The 21,326-nt window shown below is 40.5% G+C and overlaps 1 protein-coding gene across 1 annotated transcript in view; it reads right to left on the bottom strand.

The window, feature by feature from the left end:
• Positions 1 to 673: 673 nt before the first annotated feature.
• Positions 674 to 21,326, bottom strand: part of LOC128824656 (septin-2) — a 61,450-nt gene continuing 40,797 nt past the window's right edge. Inside the window, exons 12-13 of the mRNA XM_054006419.1 lie at positions 14,268 to 14,361; positions 674 to 1,567 (exon numbers count right to left, since the gene is read on the bottom strand). Of these exons, the coding sequence (XP_053862394.1) occupies positions 14,293 to 14,361 (69 nt within the window). The 3' untranslated portion in view covers positions 674 to 1,567; positions 14,268 to 14,292. The remainder of the gene's footprint in view (positions 1,568 to 14,267; positions 14,362 to 21,326) is intronic.

The following is a 21,326-nucleotide window of genomic DNA, read 5'->3' as shown; positions in this document are numbered from 1 at the left end:
GTATTTAGGCCTGTAAAGGTGCAGATAAGCTGGATTTTCAAAAACAGGGCCGGCTCTGGCTTTTTTGCTGCCCCAGGCAAAAAAGCCGCCGGCCGACACACACACACCCCCGTGGGGGGATAGGGGGGCCGGAGCCCTGGAAGGAGGGCGGTGAGCCCCGGTGGGGGCTCCGCTCTCCCCCCGGCGGCCGGGGGGAGGAGGGCCGGAGCCCTGGGAGGAGGGCGGTGAGCCCCAGCGGGGGCTCCGCTCTCCCCCCGGCAGCCAGAGCGCAGGGGGCAGGGTGGCGAGAGGGCGGCGGGGGGGAGGGCGGCCAGAGCGCCAGGGGGAGGGCGGCGAGCCCAGCCGTGGCCCCGCTCTCCCTGGGGGCCGGAGCGCTGCGCCGGCCCCCTCCAGGTGCCGCCCCAAGCACAAGCTTGGTGGGCTGGTGCCTGGAGCCGGCCCTGTTCAAAAACACCTAAGTAGGTTGGGCGCTGAACTCCCATTGAAATCAGGTTCTAAAACCAATTTCAGCTAAATTGGTGTAACTTGTGTGTTTAGACAAGCCCTAAGAAAAAGGCTCCATCTCCATGATAAATACTTGAGTCCCTAAAAAAAAAAAAGTAAAGAATACTGTACATTTCTTTGGTTATTAAATTGTACAGGTGATTTAAAATTAAAGGATAACACGTGCAACTTTTTTTCCATGTTCATTCAGTTTATTATAAAACTCCAAGGGAAGTTAGTGTCATGATATATAAAAAGTTCAGTACATGCCATCATTCAGTTGGCTGAAGGATAAAAATGCCTTTGACAGAAATTTTTGCAAGCAATATTTGAGAACTGAAGACAAGTCTTCATAGGCATCCATGAAAGATATTTGGCATGCAGGGTGAATACATGATTTAAGGCACAATGGTTTAGGAAACTCAGCTTCTCTATCACCTCTGGTGTAGCATTAACATTTTGTACCCTTTGTTTTTCGTTATGCAAATACAAACCACCAGCGATGATGCTACCACAGTAAACAAAAGCACAACCTACAGAGTCAGTCTTTTTTTTAATATTATATATGAGAAAAGTTATGAATAAACTACTAACAAGTTATATAATGCTTCCACTAAGACAAAGCAAATGAAAACTAGGATGCTGTGCAATCACACACATTTACTGTAAACTGTGCACAAGATTTTTTTAGTATTTATCACAAAATTGTCAAGAATAACCTAGCTGAAATGTGATACATCATATTAAACCCACTCACAATGACTAGAACAAACAGCGTGGTGTACTAGTTTTTGTATAAAAGGATACAGAAAGGATAATAAACCCACATTATAAGCATGAGGACATAATTACCAAGAGGATAAAAAAAAAAAAAAAGATACCAATAACATGATTAAGGTTGGATATATAAAAAAAATATTGTTTCACAACACAATCTTCAAGACATTTTCCACCCCCCAAGGTCTTGCTTTTTCCCCCAAGGTCTTGCCGCATCCAGCATCAAATCTGAGTGTTGTTACTGGTGTTCAATAGCATCATCAAACAGAATAAAGCACTGATCCATTTTTAGGAGAACCGTGTATCACTATGAATGAAAAAGAAAACAGTTTATTATGGAAAACAATAAAAGAATAACTCATCAATGACAAAGTTGTTTTGCTTTTGAATCACTCATCACAGCAAAGAGTATAACATAAAATCACAGAATCATAAGACTGGAAGGGACCTTGAGAGGTCATCTAGTCCAGTCCCCTGCACTCATGGCAGGACTAAGTATTATCTAGACCATCCCTGATAGGTGTTTGTCCAATCTGCTCTTAAATATCTCCAATGATGGAAATTCCACAACCACCATAGGCAATTTATTCCAGTGCTTAATGACTCTGACAGTTAGGAAGTTTTTCCTAATGTCCAACCTAAACCGCCCTTGCTGCAATTTAAGCCCATTGCTTCTTGTCCTATCCTAAATGGTTAAGAAAAACAATTTTTTCCCTCCTGCTTTTAACAACCTTTTACATACTTGAAAACTTATGTCCCCCTCAGTCTTCTCTTTCCCAGACTAAACAAATCCAATTTTTTCAGTCTTCCCTGAGTCATGTTTTCTAGCCCTTTCATCATTTTTGTTGCTCTTCTCTGGACTCTCTCCAATTTGTCCACATCCTTCCTGAAATTTGGCACCCAGAACGTGGACACAATACTCCAGTTGAGGCCTAATCAGCGCAGAGTAGAGCGGAAGAATTACTTCTCGTGTCTTGCTTACAACACTCCCATTAATACATCCCAGAATGATGTTCGCTTTTTTTGCAATAGCGTCACACTGTTGACCCATATTTAGCTCGTGGTCCACTATGACTCCCAGCTCCCTTTCCGCAATACTCCTTCCTAGGCAGTCATTTCCCATTTTGTGTGTGCAACTGATTGTTCCTTCCTAAATGGAGTACTTCACATTTGTCCTTATTGAATTTCATCCTATTTACTTCAGACCATTTCTCCAGTTTGTCCAGATCATTTTGAATTTTAATCCTATCCTCCAAAGCATTTGCAACCCCTGCCAGTTTGGTATCATCCGCAAATTTTATATGTGTACTCTCTATGCCATTATCTAAATCATTGATGAACATAGTCCCTGGGACCAAAACCCTTATGTTTCCACGCAACGTGGACCTAAGTCAGCGCTGGAGTGAACAAGAGTAACTCACTGAAGTTAGTGGGTATCATGTCCACTTATTCCTGGGATGAGTTTGGCCCCAAATCTCTAATGGATTCAAATCTCTAATAAGAGCAGGGGAAGGAGACTATTTTTAGTTGTTACATGTATTTTCTCACATGCCCATATACTCTTCAGTCTGAGAGAAGGCAAGGGCCATGGTGTGGCTCAGCTGATCAGTGCTGAATGTAAGAAGCTTGTCTCATCCTGAAGGCCAATCAGTCTGTTAAGCAGCAATGTACAATTTTATTTCTATCAAGGAAAATAAATGCAAAGATTCCATCTAATTAAGGCTAAATGGAAATGAGCTTTGTGTTATCAAAGCTGTCTCTTATAATACTGCCTAAGCTTAGCAAGAAAATGGCTAGATTGTTCTGAGAATTCACCCAAAGGCACTCAGAGTTAAATCAAGAGATACTGGCCTACAATTTCAAAAATAACTAGTGATTTTGGGTGCCTCCAGTTTTGGATGACCCAGCATGTAATACATTGAAAGGGCTTGATTTTCAGAGGATGGATGCTCAACACTTTCTGAAAATCAGGCTCCTTTAAAAGATATCTCAAGCTGGACACTCAAATTCAGTAGGCCGCTGGTCCACAGCAAGGTATGTTTGTTTTATCTTCTCACTTATCTGAGCCTATAGCACGGAATATTCTAGGAAACACTAAAGTTATCATCTCAAGTAAAAACACACAGAGTAAGGTATAACTTCATTTATCCAGATTAGGGTTCCCAGTGACAATTACACTGTGGAAAAAAAGCTTTAACAAAAACTAGAAGGTAGTCAAGGTCCTATGCTCTTTGTGGTTCTCACAATGCAGATTTTCTGCAGCATGCCAATCATCTAATATATTAAACTCATTTCACATAATAAACAACCGAACAGAATAAGCAAGCCATCACTGAAGCTCTAAATAAGTCTGAGTCCATGGGCAGCTGATTGTAAACACAGGCTATTATGCTACATTTGTTCCAACTAGGAAATAAATTGTAAACTTTTGCAGCTGCATGGCTGTAAGAGAAATGTGTCCATCAACAATCCCAAAAGCCAACAGTATTTGGGGTTGCAGATTCATGAAAAAAGCTGGAATGTCAAAAAAATAGATCTGTTTATTTTGCACAATTATGTGCACTAAAATTGCTAATATTTATAGCAACCTGATCTTCGCTGTTCATTTTACAAGCTTCACTTAGAGAAAGTCAGAATTCACCATGCTCTCTTTATATGGATTCACTTCACTAGTGTTTCCTACCTTCTCCCATGGAGAAACTACATTTTGTTCTTGGGATCCGAAGAAGTGAGGTTTTTACTCACGAAAGCTTATGCCCAAATAAATCTGTTAGTCTTTAAGGTGCCACCAGACTCGTTGTTGTTTTTGTAGATACAGACTAACACGGCTACCCCCTGATACTTGTATCTTCACCGTTCCTTTTATAAATTTATATTACTAGTTTTGCAATACTTATCAAAAGTAATAGTGTCAACCATATTTCCCTGAATTTGACCCAATAGTCCATAGATAACTTTCATACCTGTATCTGCAACACAAGTTCATATCATTATTTAAATATAGTTACACTATATTTTTCTAGCATTGTGCCATTAAAACAAAGCCTCCCTACTACCTAGCAAATTTTAGCTAGCAGATTGCTTGGTAACCTCTAGTGTGCGCCCATACAAACACTTATGTTCTGATTAACTTACCATTTCATGACTGGAATTTAGCCACCATACACAAGTTAACACCCCTAAACTTTTCACAAAAGTTCCATGGGATTTGTAATTACCAGGTTTTAAGTCTGATCTGAAATACAGCACACACCCACCAACACAAGGCGACACTGACTAAATGCTTCTCACATATAGAAGCCACTTTGGGAAGAAGGCATTTGGGGAATCAGCAAAGAACTACTTATCTTTTTTGGTGGTTAATCCATTTACTCCTGGGAGAATTCTGCACCACTGCGCACATGCAGAATTTATGTCCCCTGCAGATTTCTTTGCTTCCCCACAAAAAAATGACTTTCTGACAGGCAAGTCACAAGAGCGGTCATGTGACCCTTCCCAGCAGTATGTTCTGGGTCCCCAGGGCAGCCAGAAGAGAGGTAAATCACTGTGGGGCAGGAGGCGGGACTGGGGAAGACCCGGCTGGTGGCTCCTACCCTGCGCAAGGCTCAGCTGCTAGTCCCAGCTCGGCTGGGGAGGACGGGACTTCCTATTCCCTTGCATGAAATCTGAGGCAGGGTCAGACCCACCCCGAGATTTCTCCCCCAGCTGCAGGAAGCTCTGCAAACCCGTCCTCTCCCCCCCTCCCCCGGCATCCTGCTTCCTGCACCCATTGCTCCTCAGCTGCAGAGGGAGGGATCCCTGTATAGGGAGCTGCTCCCCCATCCACCCAATCCCCGTAGATCCAGTCCCCCTCATACCCAGACCCTCCCACTAAGCCTCACACCCCCCGCACTCAGAACCCCCCACCAATGAGCCCCACTCCCCCTCCACCTGGACCACCACAACGAGCCACCCAGATTCCCACCCCACTGAGCCAAAGCCAGCTGCACCTGGAGCCCCACCCAGCTGAGCCCCACGCCCCCAGCACTGAGCCACCCACACCCAGACCCCCCTGCCAGCTCTATCCCCCCCGCAGACTCCCCCTGCTGAGTCCCAACCACCTTCACCTGGACCCCCTGAAGAGTCTCATTACCATTGCACCCAGAACCCTCCAACAAGCCACTGTGCATCCAGATCCCCCTCGCACCCGGATCCCGCACTGAGCCGCCTGCATCCAGATTGCCCCACACACAATCCTCTCAACCCACATCTGGATCCCTCCACACTAAGCCCCTCCACACTTGGATCCTGCCTTGCTGAGCCTGCCTGCCCACACGGAGGGGCAGGGCCCTGGGGTGTTTCTGGGGCAGGCCCGGTCCTTGCGCTGTATCAGGGCTGGGTGCAGCCTCACTGCTGAGTCCATGTCTGTGGGGGGTGAGGAGGAGGGAGACAGAGAGCTGCACAGTGATCTCCCACCTCTGTGCAGCCAGTGGCCTATGCGCCCCAATACCATGCTGGAGCCTCCACATTTATTTGACAAATAAAATTTGCAGAATTTTAAAATATTGTGCGTATAATTATTTTTTTTTGGGGGGGGGGGGGGCTCTGAATTTATTTTTTGGTGCAGAATGCCCTCAGAAGTAACCCATTCAAGTGCTGCCATAGCCAGAATGTTATGCTAGATGATAAGATTACAGCATGAGGCAATAAGCTTTTAGGACATTTTCCGAATGTATTGCCACAACAGCTTATACACGATGTCAGCCCTAAGAAAGGGAATCTTTTTAAAGTTTGAGCCTACAAACCAACCTGAAATATTTCACCGAAGGCAAAGTAAGGAGCTAATATCATGTGGTTCATCAAGAATTTCTCCCCACAATTCCCTTCAGGGACAACCACAGTGTGCGACAGCTGGGAAGGCATTCTTCCCCACATACAGTTCAGTTTTCTGTTGATTTTTTTTTTCCTTTTTACTCCTAAAGGTGAGAAGTGTGCTTTTATAAGCAAAGCCCTTTCCCTCTCAACACCCAAACTGGCTTTTCTTCAAATGCCATATATTCTATGGTATAAATACAGCATTCGTATCACTCAGCCATTAGCAGTAGTACCGATAGATCCATCTTTTTTTGAAAGGTTGTGAATTAGGATTTAATCATACAGTGACTCTGTATTAGGATGCGCTGTATTAGGAAAACTTTGTTGCAATTCTGAAAAAGTACTTGCTTCCATACTTGGCATTTCACTAGCCAGTTTTCACAGGCTACAACAGTGCCATGTGAACACCTGTTCTCACTTTCAGATGATATTATAAACAAGAAGTGGGCAGCATTTTCTCCTGAAAATGCAAACAAACTTGTTTGTCTGAGCAATTGGCTGAACAAGAAGTAGGACTGAGTGGGGACTTGTAGCTCTAAAGTTTCACATTGTTTTATGGTTGAATGCAGGGGTTTTTTGTACATAATTCTACTTTTCATGATAAAGCACTACAGTACTTGTATTAGGTGAATTGAAAAATACTATTTCTTTTGTTTTTTACAGTGCAAATATTTGTAATAAAAAATAAATATAAAGTAAGCACTGTACATTTTGTATTCTGTGTTATAATTGAAAATCAATATATTTGAAAATGTAAAAAACATCCAAAAATATTTAAATAAATGGTATTCTATTATTGTTTAAAAAAAATAATCGTGATTAATTGCACTGCTAATCACTTGACAGCCCTAGTTTTTTTAATTCAAATTTATAATATCGCGTGCACACACACACACACACAAACGGTCAAGATTTCCCAAAAGGAACTAATGAAAAACACAACCCAATGTTTAAGATAAAATAATCAGCCTTTGAAACACACAAAAATTATCTGATGCAATGGATAGTCTTTCTGCTGTGGCTTCACTTAGTGAACCAAGCCAACATTAATTTATGTGTTAACTGACAGAACAGCTGATGCTGAGATACAGGGTATGTCATATGAAATGATTACATAGGAATGCATCTGCACTGTTGGGAATTTATCCCATCGTTTTTCATTATCATTCCAGACATTTCACTCATCATGCTGAGCTTATTTTCACTCAAAGAATTAAGTCCAGCACTTCAAAACCTCCTGTCTTGCAGAGTTGTGTCTTAGGCATTTTGTTTTATGCCACCAACCAGTAAGAAACCTTTTCGGTCAGCCTACAGAAGTTTTCCAAATGGTTAATCGAATCCTCTACTTTTTAAAAAATAAAAATGAACTACTACATTAGACAGATAACATTTAGGGTTGTAACATACGGTGTTTTTCCATTTCTACCTCTACTGTTTCGACATAACAGCACTGAAAGATAAGATTTGACAGGAATGGGATTTTGAAGAGCGAGGGGTCCTGGAGTCGTAGGACTCCTGGTACACAATGTAACATAGGGAATTGTAGAATGCCCTTTGCAGTTGCAGAATTCCCAACAGAAGTAGGTCCTGAAGAAGCACTGAATTCCTGGAAACGCAGCGTACAGAAAGAGTGAATTAAAAGCCAAATAAAGTTTTACAGAACCAGCAGAAAGACACCAGTCAAAAATGACTTTCTTAGCACTTAGTGAAGAATAATTTTTATATACAGTGCTTTGAAAACCACTACCGTAACAAGATGTTGCATTACTCCCATGGGAAAATTGACAGAAGCTAAGTGATTCACCCAAGACCACTAAGGGCATGTCTACATAGCAAAGAAAGACCCATGGCTGGCCCATGCCAGCCAACTTGGGCTTGCAGGGCTTGGTTTGTGGGGCTGTTTCATTGCTGTGTAGACTTCTGGGCTCGGGCTGAACCAGACTCTAGGACTCTGGAGGTCCCAGAAGTCTACACAGCAATAAAACATCACCGTACCCCAAGCAGGCTGGCACAGGCCAGCTGTGGGTTTTTCTTTGCTGTGTAGACATACCATAAGGGGGACTGTGGAAGAACTAGGATTAGAATAAAAAGGATAAGTGGTGCTTGGCCTATATTCCTAAGAACATCCAAGAGACAATCTACCAATCCAGGGCATTCTGGATGGATAACAGGCTATGGGGTACTATCCATATTTTGGCTGAACAGAGCACTATTTCAAGAATTATAGCACTTTCAATTTAGAGAGTGCCTTTTCATACAAGAAGTTTACCGTTTTACAAACATTAACCTTAACAGCCTTGGCCAGGTAAGCAGAGTGGGTAAAATAAGGCACAGAGGGTAAATGATTTGCCCAACGTTAGAGTGAGGCAATGACAGAAGTTCCCTACCCCAACCCTGCTCCAATCACTGGATCACACTGTCTCATTTGAAAACCATGAGGTACTGTGCATTATAAACTAGTGAAAGCACCTGAGCCTCCATATCCCTGGCTGAAGTTTTTAAGATCACTGACAAGACCTTTCTATGCAAGTAAGCTACAAGGTCCATCCACCATCTACAATGCCTCTATGGAAAATGTGAACCACCAGCATAGAGTTCAGTGTTTCAGAGTGACAACTTTTCTCTTACTGGTTAGGGGAGAACGAAAGTTTTAAGCTGCAGCCTACCCTCTGCAAGAGAAACTGCAACACATTGAACAGAAGCTGTGGTGCTGACAGATGATTTGACCCTCAGAATCTAGAAAAGCCAAAGAAATGGGAGAATGGTGCAGCCCATCTATTCTAGCTAGAAAAACCATCCACAAGCTGTGCCAGGTGGTTGTTCCAAAAACTAAAAATTTGCCTAAGCTTTACATTCCTTAAGCTTCACATTTCAGCTGCCAAAAACTACAGCACGCAACATTCTTCCTCGGATGACATTTCTCATCACATCAATTTGGCATCTGACAATACCACTTTATAAGGCTGGTTGCTATGACAGTACACAGCATTTTTTTTAAAAATCATCATGTTCATCCATTAGGAACTAGCTACTTACTTCCTTTCTTTTGTAATAGGCTTGTCAGGAACATGAAAAGTGTAAACACAAAACATCCAACTTTGCTAACAACTCACTATGCATTCATGGAAATGGCCAGCTATGCTAAAAACTTTTCAACATTTTCTACAGATGTTATAGGAACAAGATGTAGGTCTTACTAATTAGATTTCCATCTGTCTATATTTATTTTACATTGCCTTTGTTCCAACACTACCCTGAAGCTATCCAGGACAATGGAGTGAAAGATAACGGCAATCCAGATCTGCAGGAATGAGAAGGAGGAAACAGACAGAGAGCTAAGTTATCTGCTTTAAGGGGAAAAAAATTCCACCACCTATCGCAATCATTTTCAGCTAAAAAAATCTCATCATCTTGTACAAGTTATTCATCTGAGACAGGCAGATTTAGAGACTGGCACTAACTCTGATAGTATACCTTTTAATCTACCAGATTAGAAGAAACTTTGCAAATACACCGCTACCCCTATATAACGCGACCCGATATAACACGAATTTGGATATAACGCGGTAAAGCCGCGCTCCGGGGAGGGGTGGGGGGCTGCGCACTCCGGCGGATCAAAACAAGTTCGATATAACACGTTTTCACCAATAACGCGGTAAGATTTTTTTGAGGACAGCGTTATATCGAGGTAGAGGTGTACATACATTGTGCCTGCTGACCTGCCAAAAAAAGCTAAGTCTGGTTTAGTTTTTGGTTAATTATTCCCACACTCCAAACCTCTTGCTTAAATCCTCAAAACACAAGAATGAAGACAGCTTTTGTACTTCAAGTGACATCATATTTTCCTGTATTTTAGAAGGGAAATCATTTTTGTTTGAAAATTTTATACATACTGTACTTCACATACAAACACCAACTGTAACAGAAATTAAGAGAAAATACTTTGCCAGCTTATATACTTTGTATATTTGACTACACTCATGAGGGTAACTGTTTTGTTCATGGCCAGTTGCCCTTGACTCATCCATTAGCCTGTCACCACCACTTAGGCACAGTTCTGTGAGTAGGAGGGTGCTCACATACACATACTTCCTCTGAACCTGCAAGAAGGCATTTACTATAGCTGTAACAGCAAAGCTGAAAGTGAAAAGGCAGCAGGCAGGCATGTGTACAAAGCAGCCCACGCACATTTGGTGGGGATGCTCGTTCTGAGACCCTTATAATCATCATCAGAGGAGCAGAAAAAAAGCAGTTCCCACAGATCTGGAACAGATAATGAAATGTGCGTGTGTTGGTTATCACTGCTTTCAAGACCATCTTCCTCTTTCATTGCTGATTATGTCTCCTTCACCATCATCTCCTTTCCAATCTCTTCACAGATTTCCACTCTTCCATCTCAAGCTTTATTTACCCATCCTCTTTCAAGGCTCTACACGGTTCATTCTTTCCTGTCTATAATCTCCACCTATTCCATGTCCCCTTCACACCATGTATTTTCAAAAGTCTTCCAGTTAGTGTTTGTTAAGTGCCCTCCCCACCTCTGCAATAAAGCCTGGCTTTGTAGAGATTCATTAACTCAGCAAAATCAGAGAACAAGACATGGCTAAGTTCAGGATGCAAGCTCTTCACCTAGAATACAAGCAGCTCTGCTCAACTGATAAGAAACCTTAGACCTAGTTACACAGCTTTGTAGCTCCACCTTTGTTTTCAATTATTCTCTATCAATTTTGGATACGCTTTGTTCCATTTAGAGGTACACTGGGCTGTTCTGGGGATTATTGGTGCAAGGACTCCTGAGGAGTAAATGAATGTTCAACCTCTGAGGAGAGGGAGAGGCCTAAGCTCTGGTGCCCTCTCCAAAGTGACGACAGGATCCCATGTCAGTGGTCTGGTTTAGTCAGATTGTCAACAGAGCTATGACAATTTACTGTTCCATATGGAAGGATAGTCTCAGCATCTTGAAGGGAAAAACTGAGGAATCATCAAAATTCTATTCAGGACCTGGTACGACTGATGATCTGGTTTTGACAAGTCCTCTATCTAGACAGATACTTAAGAAATGGTGAGACCTATAGATAACACGCACCTCACAGCCATAGCATTTCTCAGCCAAATCCATTTCTCAAAATGTGTTCAATCCCAGTATTTCCGGCCTACATGTGGTTTTCAAATATTTTTGGATAGATCTAGCAAGTTTATACAGATATTTCATTAGAAATTATCCTTTCCTATAACTCATCTATTTTACAAGTATTGCTGGGATGACATTTATAGAAGGAAACTGAAATGGTCTAGTTCTCAGGTTTTTATTCTGCATCAAAATGAAAATGACATGAAATATGAGAGTTCACAGCATGGTCTGTGAGTAATTCAGATACTTGGGGTAGGTTGTATTTCAGTGAGTAATGCAAAGCACACGCAAAAAAACTTTGTACGCAGACACATGCCATCATGTTCAGACCTTTGTTTGCCCATGTGTCCACGGTTGCAAACTTGACCTGGGATAAACCCTGCTCCAATTTTTAAAAAGCTACTTATGACAGAGCTGGATATGGGATTTCTGAACCAAAGAGAACTTAGTCCCATTATTAGACAACCAATGTTCAGAGTATTGTATTCTGCCAGCTCTCAGCTACTGAATTTCATAGCTGGGCCAGTGTCTGAGCACTGGGATCAAGGTAAAATGTTTGGGTGTTCATGTGTGCTTTGCAGGCAACAACTAGGAAAGAATTTTGCTAGATTTTGAGTGTGATTTTATATAGTGATATTTTATAAGTGACTGTGTAAATATGTAATCTGCAATTATCAACGAGGGTTGGGTTCTTTTGCAAGATGAGCACTGGTACTTTTAAAATATTTCCCATGAAAATAGCTCATTTAAATAAAATAAAAAAAAAGTCAAAAGGTTTGGACATACCAAAACAGAGGTACCATTAATTTCTCAGGACCTCCTAAGCATCTCTGATTCAAACTACATTTAAAAAACCCCACAAAGTTACCAGCTACTGTCTATGTATGTAGAAGACTAATAGTGAGTCATTGCTACTGTATACCACTATGATCAACCACAAGAAATTTCCTTAGCGTTTAGTCTTTCGATTCTGAGACTATGTATTTTAATATGGAGTTTAGGAGACATGGTCAGTCTGCTCTCAGCTGTGAAGGCTTCTTCATTTGCTGGGAATTTGGAATTGTGACAGGGTGAAAAAGACCTGGGTTTGATTTTTTTTTTTTAGTATGGCTTTCATCAGGGAATACGGTGTATTTACCAGTAGAACTTTGTCTTCTTTAATAGGGGCCCAGTGGACAAGTCTACTCCTTTAGAAGGCTTAATTTTAAAAAGGTTTTAGTTTTTTTTTTTTATTTTAAATGTAAACAGGAAAAGTGAAGGTTCAAGTAAAGGCAACAAAAATCTCCTTATTTTAGGCCTGGAATGTTGGCAGCTGTCACAAGGTCAGAAGGGATAATATAATCCATTTTATTCAGGCTTTACATTCCAGCAGCCCAGCAAATCAAAACTGGAGCATTAAACTGAAGTATCAAACAACAGGAACAAGGCTCTTCATATGTTTCTATTTTTTATTCTTGTATTTAAGAAAATATAAGAACTATGCTTTCTGCATTCTGAAGAAAACATGGGGATTTACAATAAAAAAAGTGATTCCCTTGAGCGCTTGCAAGTTTTGAATGCTTGCCCCAGGGACTAATATGCCATATGTAGACTTTGACATCAAGAAAGTTGCATCCAGTAAACAAGTGTGATTTGTCCACAATTTTTTCCTTTAGCACTTTGCAAAAACTGTCAGTTTATTAAGCAGGCTGCTTATACAGGATGATGGCTATACTTACTTTTCCATATAAGCAAGTTACCACAGTTATTAACTCTACTTACTCCAGAAAGAGATGGTAAAGTATCAGCCAATAACATTCTTGAAAGGTAATATGCACTCACAAGTGTCTGCAATCTTGACTTACCTCAATAAAGTCTTCCATTATAATACTTGAGACAGAAGGTAGGTGAGGTAATATCTTTTATTGGACCAGCTTCTGGTCCAATAAAAGATATTACCTCACCTACCTTGTCTCTCTCATATCCTGGGACCAACGTGGCTACAACACTTCAAACAATTATAATATCAGACAGACAAGCAGGGGGAAATGCCATAGGAAACTACAGCCACCTGAATGGAGGGCAAACTGCAGCCAAATCAGCTACTCCTGCTGAAGATGGATATATGCAACCAGAATAGAGCAGAGAGCTGGAAACAACCTGTGGCCCTCTGAGGTTGGGAAAAAGCCTTCCTATTGGCTATTGTGCACACCAGCAGGCATTGCAATGAAGGGATGTAACAGGTGAAGGGATCAGGTCAGTCAAGAAGCAAATCTAATTCACATACCAGCCTTCTAGAGCAAGCAGCAAAGGCTCTCAAATAAAATGAGTTGCTGGATAGTTTGTGTATTCTCTGCTGTGATTGATGGGTTGTTTCTGTATAATATTTAGCAAATCTAGAAGTGAATCTCATATTGATATGCACACTTTTCTTCATTTACTGACACCTTGAAAAGATTCAGTTTTGAACTGAAGGCAAAGGCAGCACAATATATATATACAGACTGCTGAAAGGACCACTGGAGTTTCAGAGGCAGTACTATCAGAATCAGAAACCACTATCTGAGAGGAGAGGGGTCCCAGAAAAATTCATGACTGGATTCCACTAAATGACTTACGCAGTCCAGTGGACCAATCTGACAGACACCACTCACTCTTTACAGCAAAAATGAAAAAGAAGCTGTGTGCCATTTAGTTTCTTATAGATAATAGCCCAAAACAGTAAGTTAAATGATCTAGACTAACTAAAGTAGCTGGACAACCAGTATGCAAATCATTGATATCAGCCCAAACTGCCCGTTATACCTCTTCTTCGGTTTGGTAACTGAAGCCCTTCCTTGGTTATTCATTTGTTTTTGAGAAAACCCATGATGTGCCAGGAGCTGTAAAAACAGACTCCTTGTAAAGGCAAATCTAAAGCCTGGTGTTTACTAAAGTCATTGTGAGGAAGTTACCAAAGATTTCACTTTCTAGCAAATCAATGACGCATGGTACAGCATTTTAACAAAGAGGATAATAGCTACATAAAACCGAAAAAATGTACCTTGTACAGCCACACGTTCAGCATCTCACTCATCCCCAGGCTTCATCCTCATCTGGGCTTGCATCTGTGCAATCATTTCCTGCATGCGACGCAGCTGTGAAGACAAAAAGAAAACACCACCTTTTACACATAGACTTTGGACAGCTAAGACTCATTCTCTCCTTGAATCCAATGGGAAAAATACCCAGATATACAGGAAGTTGTGAATCCTTTCCTTCCTTGGTGGAGAAAGGGACCCAGTTTTTTTCCCACCCTATATTTACAATTTAGTGTTTAATTACATGGGCCATTTCTTACTGATGTATCCCTGTCAAAGATCCTTTTGGCCCAGTGTGTTAAGTCAGGATCATATCAGACACACATTTCAAGTCAGTAAGCTACACAAGAATCTTGACCATGAGAGTGTGGAAACCAAGATCTTTCAGAAGCACATTCACAGACTTGGAAATTAGCACACAGACATTACAAAATAGAGGAAAACACCTTCCTTTCCTTTTTGTGTACAAAGGGGCATTTCTGGTAAAGCAGCTTTGTTTGTTCCAACACAAGTACTTAGCCCTTAATGCCAGAAAGTCAATGGTGATTTTGAAGTTTGTTTGGTTTGATTAACTGGATAACGCTCCAAAATTTGAGGAGCACTAGCCAACCCAATTGAAGAGACTGTTTCAAGAGCAAAATAAAAAGATGCTCAATTAAATCTAAAGAGAAAGAAAAGTAAAGTCTAGACATATTAGCCAACAATGTTTTAATTTTAAGTGTTCAACATTTTCTTGGAAATAACTATAGTTTGTTTTGAGTGTTTTCATTTTTTTAAAGACACTGATTCGTAATTTCTATCCCATGAGAAAGCAAGTTGGCAATCTATTATGTAAGATAATTTCTTTTTAAATCATGTTTATTTTTCTTTTGAACATGAAATTTAATAAAAGGGTACAGAACAGACATTATGAGCCTGATTTTCAAAAATGTGCATACAATTACAACTATACTAACAAATCTGCTATCTGAATTCACAAATGGCCAGTTGCATATTTGCATATGTAGTAATGAAAATTGCACATACAAATGGGGCACACAATTGTATATGCATTTTGTGCTCTTATAATTTTGAAAAAAATCAGGCTTTCTACAATTTTCATCTAAGTTGTACATAGATTTATTGTAAATTTGAAGCCACATAGTGCTTATAAACCAAACAAATTAGGTTTTAGAGCAGTAGTCTTATTTGTTGCTATGGTAGGCAGAACACCAATGTTCCATTAAACAATGGCAACAATTATAATGCACTGTCGCCAGATACTATTTTCATTTAAGAACACTAGTCTGAGAATATGGGTTTAATTTATTTTGTGGGAAAGAAAAGAAAGTTGTGTTCTAACCATCTCTCCCTCCCCAAAAAGGAGTCATGCTTTTGTTCTTTACTGATTACCTTGTAGGAATGTTATAGTTACAAAATTAAGGGATAATGTTAAAAAAAATGTTGCATTGGTTATTAATCATATTTTAATTTAAAATAATGTAATGCAGTCTGAAAAAAATGAAACATTAAAAAATGTCTAGCATGAATACAAAAGCAAAACATTACGGAGAACAGTTATTTTACAAGAATGAGTGAATCATACGTGGGAGGCTCTATAAATAACCCCAAATGCTGAGGCTCAAGTGGGTGAGCAATAATTGATTCTATTTGTCTACACAAAGCAGGTAACCAGATCAGAAAAGAGCTACAGTTCCAGAGACACATATTACTTTATTTTGTCTGACCTTAGATACGGGCAGGGGAACAGGGAAAGAAATTGAATAGCTGATGTAACCTGAGAAAAGGAGTTTCCCATCTGAACTGTACAGCGTTAACGCAGATTCGTATGTGAAATGAGAAGAAATGTAAAGTCAATGATGAAATTCTGTAATAGGTGAATATATCTCACATCTACCTACATCACCTAGTCAAACATTTAGAACTGTAATAATACTTCACACGTGTATACACCTTTGATCAGAGATTCTCAACACAGATGAGTCAAGAAAATGCTAAAAATACAGTGTTACCACCAACCTGTTGTGAAAAACATGATTTTTTTAAAAGTTACTTTTTTCTTAAATAAACAAATATTTAATTGGGTATGTTAATTTTATTTTGGTTTTGCCAGCTGTATTTGCTTGAAGCCATCAACACCAATAGAGGTGGGCACATGCAAGTTAGCACAAATAGTCCTAAATCTTTACTGCTGTCTTTACAGTAACATCAGCAGCTGTGGGGTGGGGGGGGGAGGAGAGGGGGTTTATACATAACGTCTATCATTATGTACCTGGGTGCTATAGAACCTGAATGACAATTAAAATTGGGATGAGCCTAATGGATGAGAGAGAAGTAGCCACTATAAAAAAATAAAAACCCAAAAGAGTTGGTAGAAAAGGGAAGACAAAATGCTTAAAGATTAACTGAACCAAACTACACTCCTCCCCCAACCCAAGGCCTCAAAACAAAGCCTTTGAAGACACACACTCTATATTACTACATAAACCTCACAAAGCAGATGATTCCTTCTCATTCACCCCAGAATCTTGCCAGCACGAGTAAGGCAGTATAACAATGGTGAGAGATTTGGCATGCCAAGGCTCAGCACAGAAAAGAATTTTTGTTTTTTAAAGTTCTTCCAAAGATATAAAATCACTTAACCTCTTTTGTCTCAGTTTCCCTAAGAGAAGGATTTTCCTCACACATTTTCATAAAATATTTTGAGATCTAGAGATTAAGTACAGTTTTGCATTTTCTAGCTATGAGGTGCTACCCCACATACTATATAAATCAGGGGTGGCCAACCTGAGTCTGAGAAGGAGCCAGAATTTACCAATGTACATTGCCAAAGAGCCACAGTAATATGTCAGCAGCGCCCTGCCATCAGCTCCCCAACCCCGCTCCCAGCGCCTCCCACCCACCGGCAGCCCCACCAATCAGCACCTCCCCCTCCCTCCCTGCACCTCCTGATCAGCTGTTTCGTGGGGTGCAGGAGGCTCTGGGGCAGAGAGAGGAGTGAGAGCACTGCAAGCTCAGGGGAGGGGGCGGGAAGGGGTGGAGTTGGGGCAGGGCCTGTGGCAGAGCCAGGGGTTGCACAGTGAGCACCCCCCGGCACATTGGAAAGTTGGCATCTGTAGCTCCAGCCCCAGAGTCAGTGCCTATACAAGGAGCTGCATATTAACTTCTAAAGAGCCTCATGTGGCTCCGGAGCCACAGGTTGGCCACCCCGATACAGATGCATAGATTAACTAATGGCAAGATTGCAAAGCCACGTTAACAATAGGAGCTTCCTTGGCATGCAATGCCCATTAAAGTTAATCATATAGTTGTGCTTCCTACCCCAGTTAGTATAGTATGAAGCTACTGAAGATAAGTGCACAATTTCCTTTTGCTGAAACAAACTGGCCAAAAACCAAAATAAGGGTAAGACCCCACCAAATGCAGCCAGTGCAACCATATTTAGAAAGCACAGCTCTGCTCTTCTTGGAGAACTGCTTCTTGGTCTGCAGACTAACTTCCTTTTCTGAGACTATGGTAGAAAAGATTTCTCCTAACTGCAAAAGCTCCAGACTCTAGCCAAAATGACAAGTATCTGATGTACTATAGCACTTTCTGCATGAAGAACATACAATATTTTAATGGGGCACTGATGGATATCGAGACCTGAAATATGGCTGTATAAATACTCACTGAAAAGAGATCTAATAGCTGAACTACACTGGGGGGGTGAGGGGAGGAAAGAGTGTGGAAGGACAGGAGCAAGGGTATATAGTATGTGGGGAACAGACAGCTTGGTTAATAGAATAGAATGGTAGCAACATATGAGAAAACAGTTGTGTATGTTAATTATTGCTTGAAACGCTCCTAATTATTATTATACTCCTGATGAAGAGCTCCATATATAAGGATATTTTTCAGTATGAAAATACAGCTCAAGCAGACTTTTCTGTTAACTAAACCAGAGTTATATTTACATATACTGATCGCTTTCCAAAATCCGATAATGACTCCAAGTTACCAACAATTCATATTATTCCTCATCTCTAGGATAGCTGCATTAGGGGAAAAAAGATTGCAGAGATGTAGCAAATAGTTTCTTCCAGGCATAATTTTTTTTTTAAATGATTGATTATATAAAGGCAGGTTTTATGTTAGCTCGTAATGGACAGGAGATTACATTTAACACACCCTTTCAGGCAGGTTGCAGTCACGGGAGAGGGTGATATCCATTTGCACCACTATCTGGAAGCTGACAAGATCATTTCAATCCATTAATTTAGCAATGACACAGCATACAAGATTCAGGGAGAATGAGCTGACCTATGTTATACACAAATAAGTGATGCTCACTCTCTTACGCCGTTTATCTTTGAGTGAGGAGAAAATGAAAGAACCACTCCTGAATGTTACAGTTTTAAGTGGACTTACTTTCCCTCTCCTCGCAAGAATGAAAAGAAATGAGCTATCAGTGTATTGGGTATACAACACACGCTTTTCTTCCTGTTGCTTCAAGGTGAAAGCACTCAAGACACCACAGTTCAAGCTTCATATCTAGTCTGTTCCTCCCTGTCTTGGCATAGAGTGAGAGCATCATGGAGGCAGCATACTCTGATCTCATTTGACTCTGCAGCAGATCTCTTGCTGATGCAGAAGCAGCATTGCCGTGCTATGCAGGGAGCACGCATTCACCCCCAAGAGACGAACGGATGCTGTAACACCAAACCTCAAAGAGGAGAGGCAAGTCAAGGGCAAAAAAAGGCAAAAAGAGGAACATGTTTGGAAATCCTCTAGAAACACAATTCCTGACAATGCCCCTAAAGCAGAAGTCAAAGGACCAAACTTAGCCTTAGTGTAAACTCCATCTACTTGACTGGAGACAGAGCTCCTGACATTAGGGCTGAATTTAGCTCAAAGTGTCACATTATTCTCGATGGCGGTGCAACAACAACATGGAGAGGAATCAGACATTTCACATGAGAGTTAAGAGTGTATAGACATTGATACAACTTTGTATTACATGGTTGATTATTCCCATTACTGCATGTTTTGGCTAGAACACAAAACCAGCCAGAGCCTTGCACAGTGCAGACTCCTGCTTGAGTAATGCTTAGGCAACGGCCCCACAGATGGGAGAGAAAAAGGAATGGGAAGAACTCAACAATTGTTCACTTTCCAGTAAGACAGTTCATTTTTCAAACAAATAGTCAGGCCCCTCTTAACAATAAAATTCAGATCAGAAGAGGGTTGTAGGAAGAAAATAATATGAAGAAATAGAACTTAAGGCTGTAGACTTTCAGTAACTTCAAGATGTTCCCACGATATTCGCTGTGTTTGTTAAAAATACCTTCAATACCAAAGAGTGCAACTAATCCTGTTAAGTAAGGCCAAGAAAAATATGCTCCAGTCAAATGATTATATTGCAAAAAAGGATTTCCATCAAGAGAAATGTTTTGTTTTATGGGACTCTCTGGCATTATAAATACTACATTTATAAAATAAGTCAAGTCTTTGTGTTCACAGCCACTGCACTTTATGGGCAGCGAGTACCATTTCTTACTTGGAACTATGACTGAAGGCTACACACATATGTTAAACTGGTTTCAACAAGTAACTTTTTAAAAGGCAAAATACATTGTTTAAAGAATATGTCAACATCATAATTCTATTCTCCACAGGACTGGCACTGCTAATCAGGGTTTTTTTCCCCGATGGTTTTTCTTTTCATTCTGTTCTCCAAGGATAAAAGCTATTTCACTCCACAGAGGAAAGTGTAAGACTGAATTTAATACTACATCATCTTACCATTGCAGAAGGACTATAACTTACCAAAGAAAAGGGTATCACACTTTAAGGATACTTTTATCTATGGTCTTTAGACCCTTCATCAACTGTCATGTTAGCCTTTTCATGCAAACATTAAATACTTCACAAAATACTTGCATCTTACTGAATATATAAACATAGTAAAATGAGTTTATATAGAGTTATCAGGCACTGGGATGTCTGCCAGAATGGGGCCAAGCAAATGGAGAAGACTGCCACTTTGTGGTGTATTTCTCACACTGTAACCCTATTAACTGATGACACACTGGGAGATCAAGGAACAGAGACAAATCAGAAAGCTAGGCGAGGCCAACAGGGGAAAACAAAGAAGAACTAATCCAATTGTGAGTGTTAAGTATTACAGGGTATTTAATTTATTGCAGGCCAGCATGACTTAGAATAAGTAATTTACATTACCATACCATCTTTCACCTAAAGATCTCAAAAGCCGTTGAAAAAATACTGTCTGTTATTTGACAGCTGGGAAACCTAAGGTAGAGAGAAGCAAAGTGAACTGCCTACAGTCTTATGATGAGCTAGGGATAGAATCCATGCCCCCTGATGCCTCAATGAACAGGACCTAAGTGTCATTTGCAAAAGTGCCACAGATATTTCTGAAAGTTTTATCCTTTATGCTTCTCATTCTCATTAACAAAGGAAGCATTTCAGAATGTGACAAAACAGGGTAAGTTGTTCCAAGTAGTCTCCACCACACTTTTACTGGAAAAGCTACTGGGACTGTTAATAGCAAAAGTCACAACAAATAATTTGTACTGTAATATATTTACAGAAAGGAGAATAAACACCATTACTTTCTTCTCTCCACTCCCTTCCCTCATAAAACCAGGGCATTTACACTTGGAGACTGACAGAAAAAACAACTTATCTGTCTGCAGAAAAGCAAAATTAAATCTATACTTGTCAAAAATGGTCTTGTAATTTGGCTGAAGAATCTATGTTAGAGATTAATGACTCCGATTAGCGGAGGAACATGTCTTTTAATATAATAAAGGATCAGTATTTAGCAGAAATCATGCCTTGATAATGGTGATCCTGGCATATCCCCAAACCTTCATTCCCTCTGGGGTTATGTAAACCTTGCAGAACTGTAAATAGAACTTCAAGCACCGTTACTGTTCGGAATGCAAAACAGAAGGGGAAATGGCTGTTTGTTTTCTCAGCAAAGGCCAAGGAATGTAAGCCCATTTCCTCTGCAC

This window comes from Malaclemys terrapin, chromosome 16, assembly GCF_027887155.1.
Source record: "Malaclemys terrapin pileata isolate rMalTer1 chromosome 16, rMalTer1.hap1, whole genome shotgun sequence".
Lineage (NCBI taxonomy): Eukaryota > Metazoa > Chordata > Testudines > Emydidae > Malaclemys > Malaclemys terrapin.
This window is presented reverse-complemented; position numbering and strand designations above follow the sequence as displayed.